The 17,537-nt window shown below is 39.3% G+C and overlaps 3 protein-coding genes and 2 long non-coding RNA genes across 6 annotated transcripts in view; 1 reads left to right on the forward strand and 4 right to left on the reverse strand.

The window, feature by feature from the left end:
* Nucleotides 1-1,175: 1,175 nt before the first annotated feature.
* On the reverse strand, nucleotides 1,176-3,212 carry LOC130696714 (spectrin alpha chain, non-erythrocytic 1-like). The gene is made up of 6 exons (XM_057519807.2): nucleotides 2,905-3,212; nucleotides 2,655-2,843; nucleotides 2,493-2,582; nucleotides 2,138-2,409; nucleotides 1,733-2,066; nucleotides 1,176-1,664 (listed from the first exon to the last, which is right to left on the reverse strand). Exons 1-6 carry the CDS (start codon nucleotides 3,001-3,003, stop codon nucleotides 1,254-1,256), a joined length of 1,395 nt encoding a protein of 464 aa, XP_057375790.1. The 5' UTR covers nucleotides 3,004-3,212; the 3' UTR covers nucleotides 1,176-1,253.
* Nucleotides 3,213-3,718: 506 nt separating this feature from the next.
* Nucleotides 3,719-17,537, forward strand: part of LOC130696712 (venom carboxylesterase-6-like) — a 44,357-nt gene continuing 30,538 nt past the window's right edge. Inside the window, exons 1-12 of one of the 2 annotated variants that reach the window (XM_057519805.2) lie at nucleotides 3,719-3,745; nucleotides 3,796-4,023; nucleotides 4,098-4,238; nucleotides 4,301-4,460; nucleotides 4,523-4,592; nucleotides 4,661-4,776; nucleotides 4,873-5,063; nucleotides 5,158-5,320; nucleotides 5,395-5,570; nucleotides 5,640-5,793; nucleotides 5,857-5,983; nucleotides 6,041-6,134. In XM_057519805.2, the coding sequence (XP_057375788.2) occupies nucleotides 3,734-3,745; nucleotides 3,796-4,023; nucleotides 4,098-4,238; nucleotides 4,301-4,460; nucleotides 4,523-4,592; nucleotides 4,661-4,776; nucleotides 4,873-5,063; nucleotides 5,158-5,320; nucleotides 5,395-5,570; nucleotides 5,640-5,793; nucleotides 5,857-5,983; nucleotides 6,041-6,134 (1,632 nt within the window). In that variant the 5' untranslated portion in view covers nucleotides 3,719-3,733. Of the gene's footprint in view, nucleotides 3,746-3,795; nucleotides 4,024-4,097; nucleotides 4,239-4,300; nucleotides 4,461-4,522; nucleotides 4,593-4,660; nucleotides 4,777-4,872; nucleotides 5,064-5,157; nucleotides 5,321-5,394; nucleotides 5,571-5,639; nucleotides 5,794-5,856; nucleotides 5,984-6,040; nucleotides 6,135-17,537 lie in introns of those variants that run through there. The other variant, XM_059495500.1, reaches the window with a different exon arrangement.
* LOC130696718 (uncharacterized) lies at nucleotides 10,070-10,526 on the reverse strand. Its single transcript, XR_009002700.1, has 3 exons — nucleotides 10,356-10,526; nucleotides 10,218-10,288; nucleotides 10,070-10,129 (listed from the first exon to the last, which is right to left on the reverse strand). It is a non-coding gene; the product is annotated as an uncharacterized LOC130696718 (long non-coding RNA).
* Nucleotides 11,250-11,992, reverse strand: LOC130696902 (uncharacterized). The gene is made up of 3 exons (XR_009002746.2): nucleotides 11,906-11,992; nucleotides 11,582-11,830; nucleotides 11,250-11,518 (listed from the first exon to the last, which is right to left on the reverse strand). It is a non-coding gene; the product is annotated as an uncharacterized LOC130696902 (long non-coding RNA).
* On the reverse strand, nucleotides 13,963-16,277 carry LOC130696474 (diacylglycerol kinase epsilon-like). Its single transcript, XM_057519548.2, has 7 exons — nucleotides 16,109-16,277; nucleotides 15,843-16,044; nucleotides 15,606-15,771; nucleotides 15,254-15,538; nucleotides 14,978-15,195; nucleotides 14,414-14,906; nucleotides 13,963-14,336 (listed from the first exon to the last, which is right to left on the reverse strand). The coding sequence occupies exons 2-7, from the start codon at nucleotides 16,017-16,019 to the stop codon at nucleotides 14,068-14,070; spliced, it is 1,608 nt and encodes a 535-aa protein (XP_057375531.1). The 5' UTR covers nucleotides 16,020-16,044; nucleotides 16,109-16,277; the 3' UTR covers nucleotides 13,963-14,067.

Genomic DNA, 17,537 nt, shown 5'->3' on the forward strand with positions numbered 1-17,537 from the left:
CGGTTAATTTGCATGCCACAAACGATGTATTTGTTTGTTTTTTGTGTCTTTTGCCTACTCATCGGTTTCATTGCAATGGACATTGTATTCCATTGACTACAAAAAAATCGTTTGCTTTTTGTGGTACGCCAGATATTACCGTTTTAAATTTTCAAAATATGGATCTCAGGGACGTTGATCCAATTTTCTTTGTTTACGATAAGCATTAAGAGAAACCGGTCTTTTAAGTGATTCATTACGTAACAGTTCTTTTGAAGCCAAGGTGTCAAAGTACGTTTTGACGTTATTACCTTGGCGAACTGGCTTGGATAAAGCATACTATGCCAAGTAAATATTTTTATTTACTTGGCATAGTTTTAGTAGTAACCTACGATTGCAACTTTAGACTTAAATTTATAACTTTTTCTTTTCGTTTCGTATGATTTTGTTAACTGCAAAGATTGAGCACTCGATTGCTTGCTGGCCTGAAATAAGGCCGCCGTTCTCCAACGTTCAAAAACATGAATGTTGGTCAAATGCTATCTGCCAGTGAAAAAAAAAAAAAAAAAATTTCGCATTCTGGGATACCCAAATCTGGACGAGGTATTTCGCGGTAAATAGCAATATGGTAATCTTTCGTTGGGTAGCTCCAAATCTATGCAGTTCTAATACTTTGAATATTTCTGCTAAAAATTCGTAGAATTTGTTTTGCGCATCAGAATAACTGTTAATAAAATGGGGCCAGCTGAATGTGGATCGTAAACACTGTAATTTTTCCTTTATGATACTGCTAAAATGTCTTATTAAGGTGTCTTTCATCAAATTTGTGAAAATTTTGATTTGTGCTACACACTGGAAAAGAAGAGGAATCCGATTACAAATCTAAAATATTTACAAAGATGTGAAGACAAATTTCGTTGATATAATTTTATTTTTGAAAGATTCAATACCGATTTTGAAACGCCTAAACTGAGTCGGATCCTATCAACAATTCCAATACAAAAAAAAGTAGCACAACTATTTTACCTCCTGCCCATGGTGATAAAAACCTGTTCCCGAATGTCCCGTACCAATAATAATAAGGTGCGGATATTCCAAAAACTTTTTTTTTCCTGCGCTCAATAATTTTGTGTTCGTAGAGCAACATTTAGCATATCCTAGTAGTCTTAATTTAAAGAAAGGCTTTTGAAAGAAAATCATTGCGCCCTTTGTGTACACACATAAAAAAGGATATAGCCAACGCCAGTTTGGCATCCAGTTAAAGAACACGCAAGTTAGTCTTTAATTTGAAACAGAAAGAGCAAAACGAGTTGGTTGGATTGCTTCCGTTCAAATGCCCTTTCTTTCAAATTAGCCCAATGTTCGGACAGCTTTTGTATGCGCCCGTTAATTTCCTCTGCAAGATGATGCCCTTTGGCCAGTTTTTGACCTGCTTGAATAACACGTTGTACATCAGGATCGTGGATTTGCATCGCTTGGAGAATAGCTTGGGTTTCTTTGATGAGAGCTCGAACTGTGTCAATATCCTTTCCACGACCGGCAATGACTTCGTGTTTCTTAGCTATCCAATCTTCTTCCATTTCTATTTCGTGGAAGAGCTGATATGCCTTAAGAGAATCTCCCAACTTTCGTTGGCGCTCAGCCAAAAGAGGCGTAAGCCCGTCGAATCGCTTGACCACAGTTTCCTGTTAGTTTTAATCGTTCAATTCACTGTTAACAATGATCTGAAGAAGTAATTGTCACTAACTATTACCTTTTTACTCAATATGGTTTTCAGGTCGAAATGTCCACATTCGGAGAACTGCTGAGCGGCTGTGACAATGATGTCAATGATGTCTTTGTGAGTTTTGATATCTCGCTCAAGAAGATTGTGCTCTTTAGTTAAAAGTTCCGCACTGGGCAAATCGCTGCCAAAGTCCGGGCTTGATAGCGTAGCTTCAACTTCGGCAAGCCAAGCATTCATGTTGTCTACGCCATGGTTGAACTTCTCCAGTTGCCAGGCTTGAGACATGTGGATGCTTTTGAGTTCAGTGGCAGCCAAAAGGACTTCCCACATTTTGAGTACGTCAGTTAGGTGAGCTTGAATTCTTTATACGCACAATCATAGGTGTGTTTAAGCAACTATGCATACCGAATGAGACAAGAAACAATCACGTACTTGGTGAGTACTTCAATGCGGTTCTTACGGGACATCACATCTTCCTCTAACTTTTTGTGGTTTTCCATTTTTTCATTCAAGTTTGTTGGACTTAAATGACCATCGTCCGACATCAAAACGATGGTTTCATTGATCCAGGTTTTCGTCGGGTGGCAATCTTTTTCGAATTGTTCTAAACGGAGGAAATCCTCAAGCAAACCGCGTAGTAATTTAGCCTCAGCTGCTACTGACTGGATGCTGGGCAACTTTTTGGCTTCGTCAGGTTGAACAACCTACCAGCCATTGTAAAAAAAAAAAAAAGTCAAGAAAAAATAACGAGCGAAATATTCAGGCACACAAACACGGCTTATTTTACCTCCGTAGGTTGGGCACCAGCCAACTCCTGGCTGAACATTTGACGTTTCAATGCCAGCTTCCGCATTCGCTGCCAAGATTGCTTCAGTTCCTGTGTAAAATTTTGGTTCTTTAAAAATCCAAGCAAGTTGGTGAATTCTAAAGTAATGGCAGTCCTGTTTACCTCTTTGCGGCGTCTAATAACAATATCTTCAGGGTGATTACCCTCAATAAGAAGATCTGCCAATTTCATTACTTCGTTGAAATGCCCTTCTTGAGCTGCAACTTCTTCGTTGAATTTCATGTATTTTTGCTTTAAAATCACTTGAGAATCATGCTCTGTCTTTAAGTCTTCTGGCCAGACGATGACTTCCTGTTTACCATCGATAGGGAAAGTCCATCAAAAAGAAAAATCAATAGCTAAAAAAAATTACCTTGTAATTAATCCAAAACATCATTTGATCGCAGAGATGCTGAAATTCCGCGAACTGTTCCTGAGCAGCCACTTCCTTTGGCGATACAATTTCCCCCATAGTTAATTAGGATCGTTCCTTTCTGAGGCGCAGTATTGGTGGCCACTACGCACACTAAAATACGACTTGATACTGAGGGCTCTACCAGTCTCTAAACAGCATAAAGACTCCCTGACGAGTATTTGCTACCGTCACAAAATTCTATAAATAAAAAGACAGATTGGAGAAGAACACAGGGGTAAGATCCTTTTGTTACGCGCTGCCAACCGATCTCTACTCGAGTTCTTTTTGTATTTGAACTAGAATTCTATCACTGGTTTTTTGTTATATCCTGCACAATACTTATATCCCATGTTGTCTTTTTCGAGAAAGACTAGATGGTATCTCTTGAACCATTAGTCTAGCTTGGTATAGGTTACGAGGGGACCAGAGCGTTTCAGCCAACAAAGATGCTGAAACGGAATCGTGTCATTAGTTACCTGTCAGAAATATATCAGACTTTGAATAGCCTGAACATCTTGAAGTTCAACGACGTTTGCTAGTGCACTCAATCACTTTGGATAGCCTGACCTTGGCAATGTGATGGAGCTATGATTGGCATCAAGATCTTTTTCCTACGCCGCAGGGTAAAGTATCAACGTTAATGTACGCATTTTATTCCGTTTTTTATGCTTAAAGAATTGAAACTTGTTTTCTTTGTAGGTTATCTAAAGCAACTCTACTAGACGTTCTTCTAAATAAGGCGCCATGAAAGCATGTGGGTCTGGAGTGACACTGGTCGCGGTTGAAGATGCCGCCGAAGGTATAAAAGGAAGACGCATGTTGAGCGTAGATTCTTAGTGATTTGTGTAGTCCAATCGTCATCGCAGGGTTGGCTGGTTCTCTCCTTCAAATATGAATTTGCTTTCACTTCTCTGTCTTTTGCACATATGTTATTTAACGGAACGCATGCCATTGGCGACAATTCCAAAACTTGGACAGGTGCGTGGGTCAAAAATGACCTCTGTGTCTGGCAGAATGTTCTACGCGTTTCGCGGTATTCCGTACGCACAACCACCGGTCGGAGAGCTCCGGTTTCGGGTAAGACTTTGTTTGAGGATTGAAATTTCGTTTTTTTGTACACTTAATTAATGTCAGTAAAATCAAAATTACAGGATCCTGTACCTGTTAGCCCTTGGCTTGGAAAAACTTATGACGCAAGCCGAGAAGGCCCAACTTGTGTCCAGTTTCATGGGAACTTACGGCTTGTAATAGGAGTGGAAGATTGTCTCACACTGAACATTTATACACACGATGTACGCTTACTTCTTGTAATGAAGTTAACAAAATTATTTAAAATAATGGTGATCACCTGCAGCTCAATTCTACAGATAGCGGCAGGCCAGTAATGGTATGGATTCCGGGTGGAGCCTGGTACAAGGGTAGTGGTAATGGTGTGACGAATTTCTGGGGACCTGGCTACTTTCTTGATCGGAATGTAGTTCTCGTTTCAATTAACTACCGACTTGGCCCTCTAGGTAAAACTAGAACTATAATTCAGAATTTCATTCGAACGTTTTGAAAATGTAATTTAATTCAGGTTTTCTAAGTACGGAAGATAGTGAAGCTCCTGGAAATTATGGACTCTTAGACCAGTCCATGGCTTTACGGTATTTTTTTTACAAGACATTTTACCAATGTTTAAGTCTTGACTATTTACCACAAAAACCGTTAAAAGATGGATACGTGACAACATTCGCTTTTTTGGTGGCAACCCTGACTCAGTTACAATTTTTGGCTGTAGTGCTGGAGCTGCCAGCGTCCATTATCATTTATTATCGCCCCATTCGAAGGGTAATTATAAGGGCCTATTTTTTTTTCATTTGCTTATACTTATTTAAGCCTATAACTAATTTATGTTGTTTTGGCTTTCGTGGTTCTATATTCCAGGACTGTTTCATCGAGCCATCGCCCAGTCAGGCTCATCGCTCAATCCTTGGGCGCTAGAAAAATCTGTCGGATCCTATACAAGAAGACTTGGACAACATTTCAATTGTCCATCTTCAAACTCTAGTGAACTGGTAGCGTGTTTAAGAACAAAGCCAGCGAGGGACGTTGCCGGATTCCGGAGAAAAATTGAGGTACCATGTTTATAACGATAACGTGGGGGCAACAGACACCCAAAAACTTTGTTTTCTTTGAATTTTTTTTATTCAAATTAAATTTCTATAACAGATTATGATCGAATATCCAATTGCATTTGGTCCTCGGATAGATTTTGAGAGGAAATCACCATTTCTTCCAGATGACCCACGGAACCTTATCAAACATAAGCGAATCAACTCAGTACCACTAATTACGGGCCTTAACAGTAATGAGGGCGCTTTGATTGTACTTAGTAAGATAATAGTAATCTTTTGATACTGCACTAATTAGTTCTTAATTGAGTTCGACATATTTTATGAATTGCAGTGCTTCTTTCCAATAATGGTGAATTGCTCAAAAAATTCAACAAAGATCCTGTTAAATATCTCCGCCTCATTGTGAATGCAGATCATGTAAACGACAAAATTGTTCAGCAAATAGCTAATCGCTATTTTGCTCTAGACAAGCCATTCCATCCGAAGCAGCTACCTAAACTAATTGAGGTATAGGATGCTGCTAAACTGTTACCTTTTTAAAAACTGGCTCACGTAAGTTTAAATGTGTGATTTCAGATATTTTCCGACTATGTCTTCTTCCAAGACATAGACGAATCAGTTCAATTGTTGGCAAAGTTCAGCGACCAGTCAACCTATTATTATTTGTACAGCCATCGCAGTCAACTTTCTTTGCAAAATGTTTTGGGAGTATCGTCTAGCACAGATTTGAGTAAGAAAATATCATGTAATTTCTGTACACAGATGTTGCATTACTATGATTTTTTTTACATAGGCGGTAGTCACGTGGACGAACTTTTCCTTATGTTTTCCCACTTGGCACTTCCGCGCTTGCGATCTCTCCGTGATATTAAAGTGTCAAATATGTTGGTCGATTTATGGACAACGTTTGCGAAGAATGGGTAAAAAATTTAATGATGTTACGACTACAGGAATATTAGGATATTTTTTGAATGTAGGGTACCGCAAAGTGACCTCTTGTCTTCTGAGTGGATGCCTACTAAGGAAGACGAACCAAGATATCTTAGGATAGAAGCCGAACATCCATCCCTGGTGAATGAATCTATCCCATTCTACGAACGCATACAATTTTGGAAGCGAAAACTTGGGAAATAAAAAGTAAGGTTTCTGTATCAGGAGAACCCAGGAGATTGAGTTGAAAACAAGCAGGATAATCGAATCCCCTACGTTTAAATAAAAATGTATTTAAATTGCTGAACAAACTCATGCTCATGATTGAAAATAACGACAAACACTAAAATGGGAATCCCTTGGGTAAATACGGTAGGTAAAACGAATAAGCCCATTTTTTTTTATGTGGGCGTATTCCGAAAATGGAGTCTAGCATATTTGGTTGTTAATCCGACAACCACATAAGCTCAACGGTAGAGCGTATTACGATAATTCCTGCACAAATGAAATGTAAAAGTCTCGTATAATTATAGTACATCGTTATGGCAATCCGTTTTACCCCCCCCCCCCCCCCCCCAAAAAAAAAAAAAAAAAAAAAAATATCGCCCTTTTTTTCCGTTTCACTGCTATCGCCATCTACCGGTCGATAGCAGTAAAACAAAAAGAAAGGCCGATATTTTTTTTTTTTTTTTTTTTTGGGGGGGGGGGAGGGGGGCTTAAAACGGATTGCCATAGATTGCATCAAACTTACCCATTCGGCAACTCAAGTGTAGATATGTTTTTCTTTGATAATTATTTTATTTTGCTACTGTGCTTGGTAAACTGCAATCGTGCCCAATATTTTTGCCTATGCATTTTAGGTCTACTCTTAGGTGATCTATACATGATATTGTGTTTTAAAGTGATCTGCTTTCACAGCTACATTTCTGTGTTCTTTTCTGTTGATCTATGGTTCTGAATTGAGGCAAGTATATCTATTATGCTATGTCACTAAGTACTATAGGGAAGGGAATAACTGAAGTTGATTGAGATCTATTCTGATTCCCCTGATATCCATCTCAACAGTTTTTATTTGCTTTTCAACATCCATTTCATAGTGGGACATGTGGCTTTGATTAATATTGCCATAAAGACTGCCGAAAATGGGTGTGGTACGGAGACCCAGAAATGGCATGAGTTCAACATCAAACATGGATTAGGTCCTTTTTGGTTTTTTTGTCTATTGAAAAAGTATTTTTAATGCTATTATTTTGCATTCACAGAATTTTAGCGGGGGATCAAGTCAAGTCTGGAAGTCTTACAGGATGGAAGAGTGAGCCTACAGTTGAAAAAACACTGAGAGTGCATTACCATTAAGGTATGAGGTAAAGTAATAGAGTATGCACATTGTCTAATGAGCAGTACCATCTTGTGTAAATGAATCTTGTATAACAGCAATCCTTTATAGTTCTGTCACAGCTAGAAGCCTCAAATAATTCTGCTTCTCTTGCTAAAGAACAACTTGTCCTCTATGTTCAGAGTGTTGGTGAAGCTGGGTACTTAAATGACCCTAAAGATGTTGCACTTCGCTGGCATTGCAGCGATGAACATCATACATGGACTCTTTAAGTATAAACGGAATTGTTTTCAAAAAATTTTGAATTTATGACGAAGCATTTCTCCTCCTTTTTGCCAACCATGTCTAATCTACAAAAAAAATTTATCCAATAGGAAAGGATTTTCAGCATACTGGGAACACAACTATCAACAATGCAACATTCTATGGGTGCTATTTTATCATTCAAGAGCCTTATACAATGATTTTCATCTGCAATTTGTATGGCCTTTCCCAAGCTTCTGCCAGAAGTTGAATCTATGAGTCATGTAAGTCACATGAGCAACAATTGAGATGCTTAATGGTGTTGTTTTTCTTTTCTCAGTATAGGTCAATAGTAACATTGGATCTGAAAAGATTCTTGGTTGGGGCAAGACACTGAATAAATTGTAATGATTGGATGGATGACATGACATTTCTATACTTCATTCGGATTCCCGAGACGGTATTTTATATTTAAAAAATTGAAGTGCATATCTGGGCTCCCTTCCTTTCCGTAGCCCCGTTTCCCCTTGACTCGTAATAAGCCCGTAGGGGGTCATGCCCCTACTGTACGGTATATATAAAAACAACATATACCGAGGTTTGGAGGGCTCTGGCCGGAAAGGGGACGTGGATGTCCGCTTAGTCCGATGATGTGTTCACGGAGGGCTCTGTGGCTACCCACAAATCCGAACTAAAGGTTAATCGCTCCTGTAAAAATGTTCCAAATCTTCAGCTCTTCTTCCGGCTTCTCTTAGCCAATCACCGGGTAATCTCCCCGGTGGGTCAACAAGGCAGTGTCTCCCCCTGCCTGGGTTGACGGCAACTTTTGAAAGGGTTATTGTGCCCTTTTAAAGTTGCAAAAATAATTGTATGTGCAGAGAATTGTCAATAAAATTTTTTTTATAAAATATTTTTTACAAAATTTGTTTCTTTCATTGTCTGTGTTAGCTGTGTTCACACATTACATTTATCAACTTTTTTTTTTATTTAGCTAGCTCAATTCATCTTTATTGTTTTTGCAACCGTGAGGTATGCATTATTCCCATAGGTTTATCGTTTATCTGTAAGTATTCAATTATTATTTATTACACTTTTTGAATTCTTCAACTTAGATTCAAGGAACAACGTGTAATACCTGCATATTTTTTGAAGTAATTTTATATTTGTATTTTATTTTACTCGTTTGGGAACCGATCCCTAGACATTCAGCGTGCAACGCCGATGCTCTAACATTGAGCCACGAGATATATCTAAATATTTTATTATCGCATATCATATGTTATCGTCTAGGATGTTTATGCAGTCTTTCACAACTATATGTTTATCTGTCTGTTGTTTTCATAAGGTCCATAGCTCTGTGGTAGAGCCTTTAGCTGCGATACCTGTTACCCTGGGTTCAAACCGCAGTAGATGTATAAAAATGAAGCGATGTATGTAGAAAAGAATATTGCAGCATTTCAGATTTATTCTAAGTGTAAATGCAAGTCCGCAAGTGACTAGAAAAAAGCCAACTTGACATTACATGATTCATGGCTCATTGGTAGAGCATCGGCTCGGTATGCCGAATATCTAATGTTCGATCTCTGGATGTAAGACGTCTGTAGTTCAAATCCAAGTCTAGTATGTATAGCTGAATAATAAAAACAAAAGTATATAGTGTATAATCGTTTTTATTGTCCCTCCTTCCACCCACATATCCACCACTTTTACATACGTTTCAAAACACAATACACCACATACAGTACATACACAAATACACTTAAAACTAACCCGTTGGCTGCCACGCCACCTATCTACAATAGCTACTGTCGCTATCAAAGGGATAGCGACCAAGGGGGCCGGGTGGGCCGGGCTGAGACGGTGATGAGACCTTTACGGAAATGCACATCCAAGGTCTACATCGCCGTCTCGATCAAGGGATTCCCTCTGGTGCATTGCCTTTGGGGCCATTCGGCCAATCTTGGGCAGTGGCGCTGCTCCACCCCATGGCAGATAGACCATAGAGCAGAACAGCGCGGCCCGTCCCTGTCAAGCTACAAAAAAAAGGGGATCAAAGTGGGTGGGTGGCAGCCAACGGGTTAATTTGCAAGACATAATACAACATAAAACAAAACACAACCATACCACGAAGACGAGGCGACCACGAGGTGACGAAGGGGCGATAGGGGAGGCGAAGGCGGCGTGGCCACGGGGCGAAGACGGCGCGATGGGCGAGGCGGAGACGGGATGACGGGCGAGGCGAAGACGGCGCGACCATGAGGCGAAGACGGCGCGACCACGAGGCGAAGACGGCGCGACCACGAGGCGAAGACGGGGCGACTGGCGAGGCGAAGACGGGGCGACTGGCGAGGCGAAGACGGGGCGACTGGCGAGGCGAAGACGGGGCGACTGGCGAGGCGAAGACGGGGCGACTGGCGAGGCGAAGACGGGGCGACTGGCGAGGCGAAGTCGGGATGACGGGCGATGCGAAGACGGGACGACGGGCGATGCGAAGACGGGACGACGGGCGAAGCGAAGACGGGATGACGGGCGTGGCGAAGATGAAGAAGGCTTTGTTCTAAATCGTAAAAGTAAAGAAAAAGAACTAGTTAGTGGGAAATATAAGATTGTTGTTGTAACCAAACGTTGAAAGCAATTTGACTTACTTCTGCTGTCCGAAGGCTAGAAAGACTGTAGGGCCAGCAAATAGGCAGCAGACAGCTAAGAGTTGGCAATTCTATGGTTGAATGTTCAATTTAAATAAAAAATCAAACTATATGAGGCATAAGAAAAACTCAAAATACCAACAGAAATTGTGTTGAGGTACATGTCTGTGTCCGTTGGTAGGCTAAGTAGAGATTACAACTGCCAAAATGACTGTCATTACAGTTGACACTGCAACGAAGATGAATATGGTGCACCACTCAGATCACGATTGACAGGAGACCATGAGTGGTTAAAGAGTAGAAGAACGATACTATGTTATTCCTACCCATAGGATTTGCATCTTTGGTGCCATTCCTCAACAGGAAGTATTCTTTACAAATGAAGTTTCATGAGCTAAACCTTAAAAGCAAAATCCGTCAATGAGATTCTGATAACAAAACATTAGTCTTATACCTCTCAATGAGCACTGGTATAGTTTGATGAATGCAACGTAGTAGGTTGCTAATAGTTTTCTGGTTTGACAGCTGACACAGGTGATTACAAGACATGTACCATAAACACCAAGCATTCTGTGGGCTTCACTTCTAAAACACACTCAGGGATGAAAACGTACAGAAGCACCATTAGATTTTCTTAAGTTTTCCATCGGAATATGACATATTTAACAGAAACTTTCGATCACAGCTTTCACCGCTCCCACATAGTCAGCAAGTCAATAGTGGCACAGCAGCGTCATCTTGTTTTCCAATTAACAACCGAAAAATTCATCAAAATTGAAAATCTTGCTTTTTTGAGACGGGAACTGCACTGATGTGAACTCTTTAAACATACTTTTAGAGCGTGAATCCCCCCCCCCCAACCACCCCCATATTGGCTACTGCCATTTCAATTTTATTTTAACAAATACAGCGACCAAAACCACGAACGGCATTTTTAAAATATAGCGATTTAACATGTTTTTGAGCCCGATTTTTTCACTGTTTTTTTTTTATTTATCCAAAAACCTAGATATTTCTAGGAAAATACATGATTTGGGTTCACAGTTCAACAAGGATGCTGATTGCGCTTCACACACATCTAGAAATTTCGCAAGTTGACGTATCTCTGGATTGATAGCTAGTCAACATCTGTATGATAATACACTTTTCTTTTTTTGTACAGCTGCAATGGTATTTCGGTTATAAGTTCCACGGCAAAATTTCTCCATTGAAACAAGGACGCCAATTGTGCGTTATCTTGTGCCTATTTTCAATTAAATGGATACGCCGTCACTTATCTGCTCGAAAGAGCTCATTTTGGCCTGGAATATTGTTTTGAATGGTGTAATTAGTATACATTGCATACATTAGATTGAATCAATTACTTTTTGGCATACGTTCTTTAATTGTGTGAGGCTGTCAAATCGTCGACAGGCGGTATCTAAAGGAGGAAATCAGCTAAAAGCTTGCGGACGCATCAATAAACGCAAAACTATTAAAAAATTATAAAGATAGCCTGAAACCAAATTGTAAAGAAAATTAATTTTAGTTTCCAGCACTTCGGTACAGGTATCATCGTCAACGTGGGCGCAGGTGATTTTTCCATGTTCATTGTATCAGGTCACCAACTTCTACTAGATGAGTCAAGAGGAAATGAGGTTACACGAACAGAAAATTAACCATACAATTCAACTGATAGATATAAATACCATGATGCGTGGAAGTGAAATACACCACATCACAACTGTTAAAACTGTCAGAACATTCACCACCCATGCAAAACATTTTCTGATTCATTGATCTTCATCACCTAACCTATACCAAGAAAACCAAACACAATTAGTGCAGAACATTTTGGTGATGAAAGTTAACAAATACCTGACAAATTTACTGCAGACCAGCAATTCCAGATGGACTCCCACACAACATTCCAGATAAACAAAACAGTAGTAATTCCTAAACAAACATCTTGCAATAGTGGTAAATATAATGCAGTAACTGGTAAATATAACATCTCACATGAACAACAAATGTGAACGGAACCATTCGAAAATGAAGTAAACACATCAACGGAATAAGCGGACCCCCACGTCCCCTTTCCGGCCAGAGCCCTCCAAACCTCGGTATATGTTGTTTTTAAATATACCGTACAGTAGGGGCATGACCCCCTACGGGCTTATTATGAGTCAAGGGGAAACGGGGCTACAGAAAGAAGGGAGCCCAGATATGCACTTCAATTTATATATATCAAATACCATAACGCGAGTCAATGTGATCCTATTCATGGGTTATTCCAATCATGTTTCCAAACGTCAGCTTAAATAAAATCCAGCCTCATTCTGATCTATTATGGTTTTTTACCTAAAAAGGCAAAACAAAAACAAATCAATACAAAACATTTTTGCTCATGGAACTTACTTTTAACAGTATTGTGTGTAATCCTTGTAGGGGTTTATACTTGAAACCCTTCTGACAGAATTTCTAAGTGAAATCCAAACACGACATAGTATGAACAGCAATTGTTTATGCTAACAGTCAACTTGATCTTCAGTAGAGGTGTGCCTTTCTAATACAGCTAATATCCTTGAGAATAAATCAGTAGAAATGTAGATTAATATTTCGTCTGAAATTAGTTTAAAACTAATATTGATGTAGGAAAAAATAGTAAAATACACAAACCTTTGTAGAACAATTCGAAAATAAAATGAATCCTACAAATCCTACAATCCTATAAAACAAATTGCATTTAGTTTCAGATATAGGTAAAAATCAAACACAGCATATTTGTTATTGCCAAAGAATAGTTGAATAACGGCATAGCTAGATTTACAACAGGCCTCTTTTGATTGAACCATTTGAATTTTCCTGGTGTATTCTTTCTATGATATGTTTGGTCAATCACAAAGGAAGAAACCTATGCGAACAACAATAAATCTCACAAAATAACCAGAGGTGACTCATATTGCTACAAATATTAAGCTGTACAGTAAATATTAGCTTAAATGGTACTGTAGCCTTTCCTGCATTTGTAGTAATGCTCTGATTAGCTATAGCTTGGAAATTCAACTGTTTTTACACTACCATTAAGTTTATATACTATGACAGGATCTCACAAATCATTAAGTAATAAATACTTGTTCAGAATGATACCACGTAGCCTACATAAAAACAGCAGCGCCTAGGTGTACAGTACCTGAAGTCCCAGCTGACAATACTTTCTAATTAACGAGGCATACTGATACACCATCGGTGAACACATTGTTTCAGATATGAAGAAAGTTGGACTAAAGCCTTTATCCGTCGCCGCTAGATGTAGATATATTCTTCCCACTAGCAGACCATCATTTTGCAATAACATTAAATAACTCAAGTATCCTGCCGGCGTTTGGAAACAAATTCATTTGAAATATGGCAATCCGTTTTACCCCAAAAAACAAAAAAAAAATTTTCTATCACTTTACTTATTTAAACGTATGTACATACGATATACTATAATTATACGAGACTTTTACATTTCATTTGTGCAGGAATTATAGTAATACGCTCTACCGTTGAGCTTATGTGGTTGTCGGATAAACAACCAATTATGCTAGACCAAATATCCTGTGATTGTCACCCAATTTCAATGAGTGTTAGTTCGGTTCAAAACGGTCAAAACAAAGGTTAGAAATGTTAACTTAAGTTCATGCACTAAACGCACTTCTGCGTCGTTTTTTTCAATGAAAATAACAATTTTGTTTAATGATCGAAAAATTCGAGTCGCCACTGATGGAGTAGACACTGGTATATTTGTAACGTGCAACACGTGAAGAAGGATAAAAAACCACGGGAAGCAATGCGAATGATCTTGAAAAGTAACATTGATTACTTTTTACTGTGGCGAGCAATTCGGTTCTACAGTAAGGACAGGAACTTGACCGCAATTTTCAATTATAATTTCACTTGGACCTTGTTCCCAGGGCTCCCCATCAGCTTGAACTGGCTGCTTGCCGAATATACGAAGCCGAAAATGTTTTCCTCTATCTATTCGTAAAGGTTCCGACAGACCGACCTGCATCTGTGCGATGTGAAATGAAGAAGAAACTCCAATGACTTCCATAATGCCATCACCGTACAAACACTTTGGCATAAATACACCTTCTAGAAAAAAAAAGGGTTTTAAAACTTCTATTCAAATTTATCGTTATTTTTACGATTATAGCATATACTAATCGTACCTTGGCCCATATTCCACGGCTTTATTCCGGCACCCCATGAATCAACGTTGAGGAAGACAAGAGCCTGAACACACGGTAACTCAATCGGTTTGTTGTCGATAAAAAGTTCAATTTGATTTTCTAATCCTTCACAACTTTGTTCAACCACATCTTTGGTACCGTAAGTAAAATAAATAAGTTTGTTGAAAAGTCGATGACTGAATAAATACATAGGTGACTGCCTCGTTAAATGAAAATTGAGGGCTACACGGGCATCAACACCGACGCTGAAGTAATTATTAAAGCGCACTGAGCGCCCAGGAAAGCGGATACCCAAATGCCGACTGGGTCGAATGTCGGCAAGCCATCGGTCAAGTAAGGCAGAAGAACTCGCTTCTATTTTCTTTAAGATACCATGAAAATCCACAGCGCCTTCAACGTGTGGACCCCAACCCAGTGCCCGAGACAAATCATTTCCTGTCCCCAATGGAAGTACGGCCGTCTCTGGTAAATGCTGCATTTACAGAAGAAAGCTATGTTACTAAGCAGCATATCTGCGTGTCAAATGAAATACAAAAATCATACCTTAACATGAAGGTTCTGCACAGCATTGAGAACCCAAGCAATGGTTCCATCACCACCAGCAATCAGAAGCCTACACTGAGTTTCTTTCAGCAATGCACATAACTGCAGAGCAATTTTAGGTTCCTGATCGGATAGATCGATTGCCTGCACGGCATTTAGCACTTTGCGAGCCGACGAAAGGAGGTGACAGGCTTCGTTACTTCCAGATTTACCGTTCCCTAATTGACAGATAATAATAATTTTACGCAAGGATCAATAAAAGAACATAGATTATACCAATAACAATCAATGGTTTCCACTGTGGCCCCCACTGGGGCTCTTTAATACTAGCAACAAGGCACTGTGATCGTAAGCGCCCTCTGGAACTACGTCGAAGTGTTATGCAGTTCGGAGGAATTATAAAATTCCGATAAATTCCTAGATTACATAGATCAGCTAAATTGGGGAGGCATTTCTCGTGGACAGTCCATTGACACCAGCAACAGCGGAAGTCGGACAAATGTCTTTCAGTACCGCATTCCTCGTCGCAAACACGACAAATTGATTCAGGGGATAGGTTTCCTGAAATCCCCATGAAATCAAAATAAAATAAATTTTGAAATGAAATATCAGTCAGTGATAACTCCACCTTTCACCCATTGATGTTTCATTGATATGGAATCCACAGAAACCTGCTTGCATTTCAATCTTTTATCTGCTTTATGCATGCAGGTTTCATCGGCACACACTCCACAGGAGTCACAGCGCAGTCCACCCCCAAGTAACACATGCTCGCATACACTGCAATGAACTGCCTAGGAAACAAAAAGAAGAAATCTCATGATTAGTATGACTTCTATCGAGCTAAACACTGCTATACTGTCACCTGGTCAGTATCACTTATACTACACCAGGAGTGTCCTTTACTGAAGTCATGGACTTTGACGTAGTAAACCTTACGCCGCCATACTCTGAAGAGAAAATCTAGCCCAATGAGACCCACAATCACTTCAATGATGATACCTGAAAGTCCCATGTCCCATAGTAGTAATAGAGGCCACATTTGTTAGCCAGGAAATGTTGAACTCCTACCAATCGTCGCATAAAATGGGTTAAAGGCAAAATAAACGGAAAGGTTTGGCAAAGACTTACAAACTTGATACTTTAGGATCTTGAAAGATTGGCAACGTAAAATGCAGCATGCCGTGAATGGCTTCGCTGACGGCTTGCGTCCGTCCAAAAAAATTTAGAACAGTCGACTAACGTCAGACTTCAACGTAAGGGAGAAACTACCAACGAAGCCATAAGTTAAACTAGCAGTCGTCAATGCAAAAACAACAATGCCGCGAACATCTGGGGAATGACAGTTGACCAATTACGTCAGCCTTGCTTGCTAGTTTAACTTGTATTCATTTCGTTTTATCAACGTTTAATAACGTAGTTATTTAGTAGGTGGAAGGTTGTAAAACAACCTGAATACATTTTTGCCATTGGAGTCCATTCCAACAAGCTTGCCTGTGACTGCCCGCAGAGCGACGAGAGTCAAATGTACATTTTTCGTTGTAATTCGCTAATGTGGTGTTTTCGTGAAAACCTTCCAATTACTTTTTTGCAAAAAATGTTGAACCACTAGTCTAGCTAAGACAACCAATAGTCTAAGTCAACGTAGATGGTAGGATTCGACCTACGCTACCAGAAGGAAACTGATTTCTAGTCAGTCGCCTTAACCACTCGGCCACATCTGCTTCAAGCAAGTGGTCTGTTATAAATATGAAGAGAGTAACCGTGTTGTACTAATCGCAAGTTTATAAAAATTATGAAAATAGTAATTTTAGACCACTTGTGTTTGAAGACAAATTATGAGATCAACGTTTAACTACTGAGTGAACTGGTGCGATAGAAAGTATGCCAAAATCAGTTCTCGTCTGCTGTTTTTACATATAAGAAAGGAGTCGTGAAAAATAGCATATACAAGCTGTTAAAGAAGTCGAAGCACATCTTAAGTCATTGGAGAACAGCGCTTGAGTTCTGAATTGATTCGATTAAAAAAAAAATGCTCTAGCTGTTTAAAAAGCTAATTAAAGTAAGAGTAATTTACTGTCTTCTGAAAGCAGTTGTGCAGAACAATGGGTGGCTATCACTCAATACTCATTTTTTTCTAGATAACTTAAAATATTACAACATTTTAATTACAGTTAAATCTAGAGAATATAGATATAACTCGCCTTAACTGAAATTTCCTCATGTACAGCAATATAGATTTCAAACTTTTCGTGCAGTACGCAATTCTTGACTGACGTCAAAAACAGCTGTTTGGCATTCAACGAGTGATCGACAAAAAACTAGTACAAAAATTTTATGTCGTTATTAGTTCGCTTTCTTCACAAAAGTTCTGAATATTTCTTTTCTAACTATTTAGCCTACCGTGGGCAATGAAATAGCAAAAGGATATCACTGGTTGTCGGGGTTGGCTAGATAACAGCGACAAGGACGTTGCGTAGATTAACAGCACGTAACATCGAGATTCTAGCACGTAGGTCCCAAAAAGAGACTTGTCTTAATACCTTCCGAAAAGTGGAGC

This window comes from Daphnia carinata, chromosome 5, assembly GCF_022539665.2.
Source record: "Daphnia carinata strain CSIRO-1 chromosome 5, CSIRO_AGI_Dcar_HiC_V3, whole genome shotgun sequence".
Classification (NCBI taxonomy): domain Eukaryota; kingdom Metazoa; phylum Arthropoda; class Branchiopoda; order Diplostraca; family Daphniidae; genus Daphnia; species Daphnia carinata.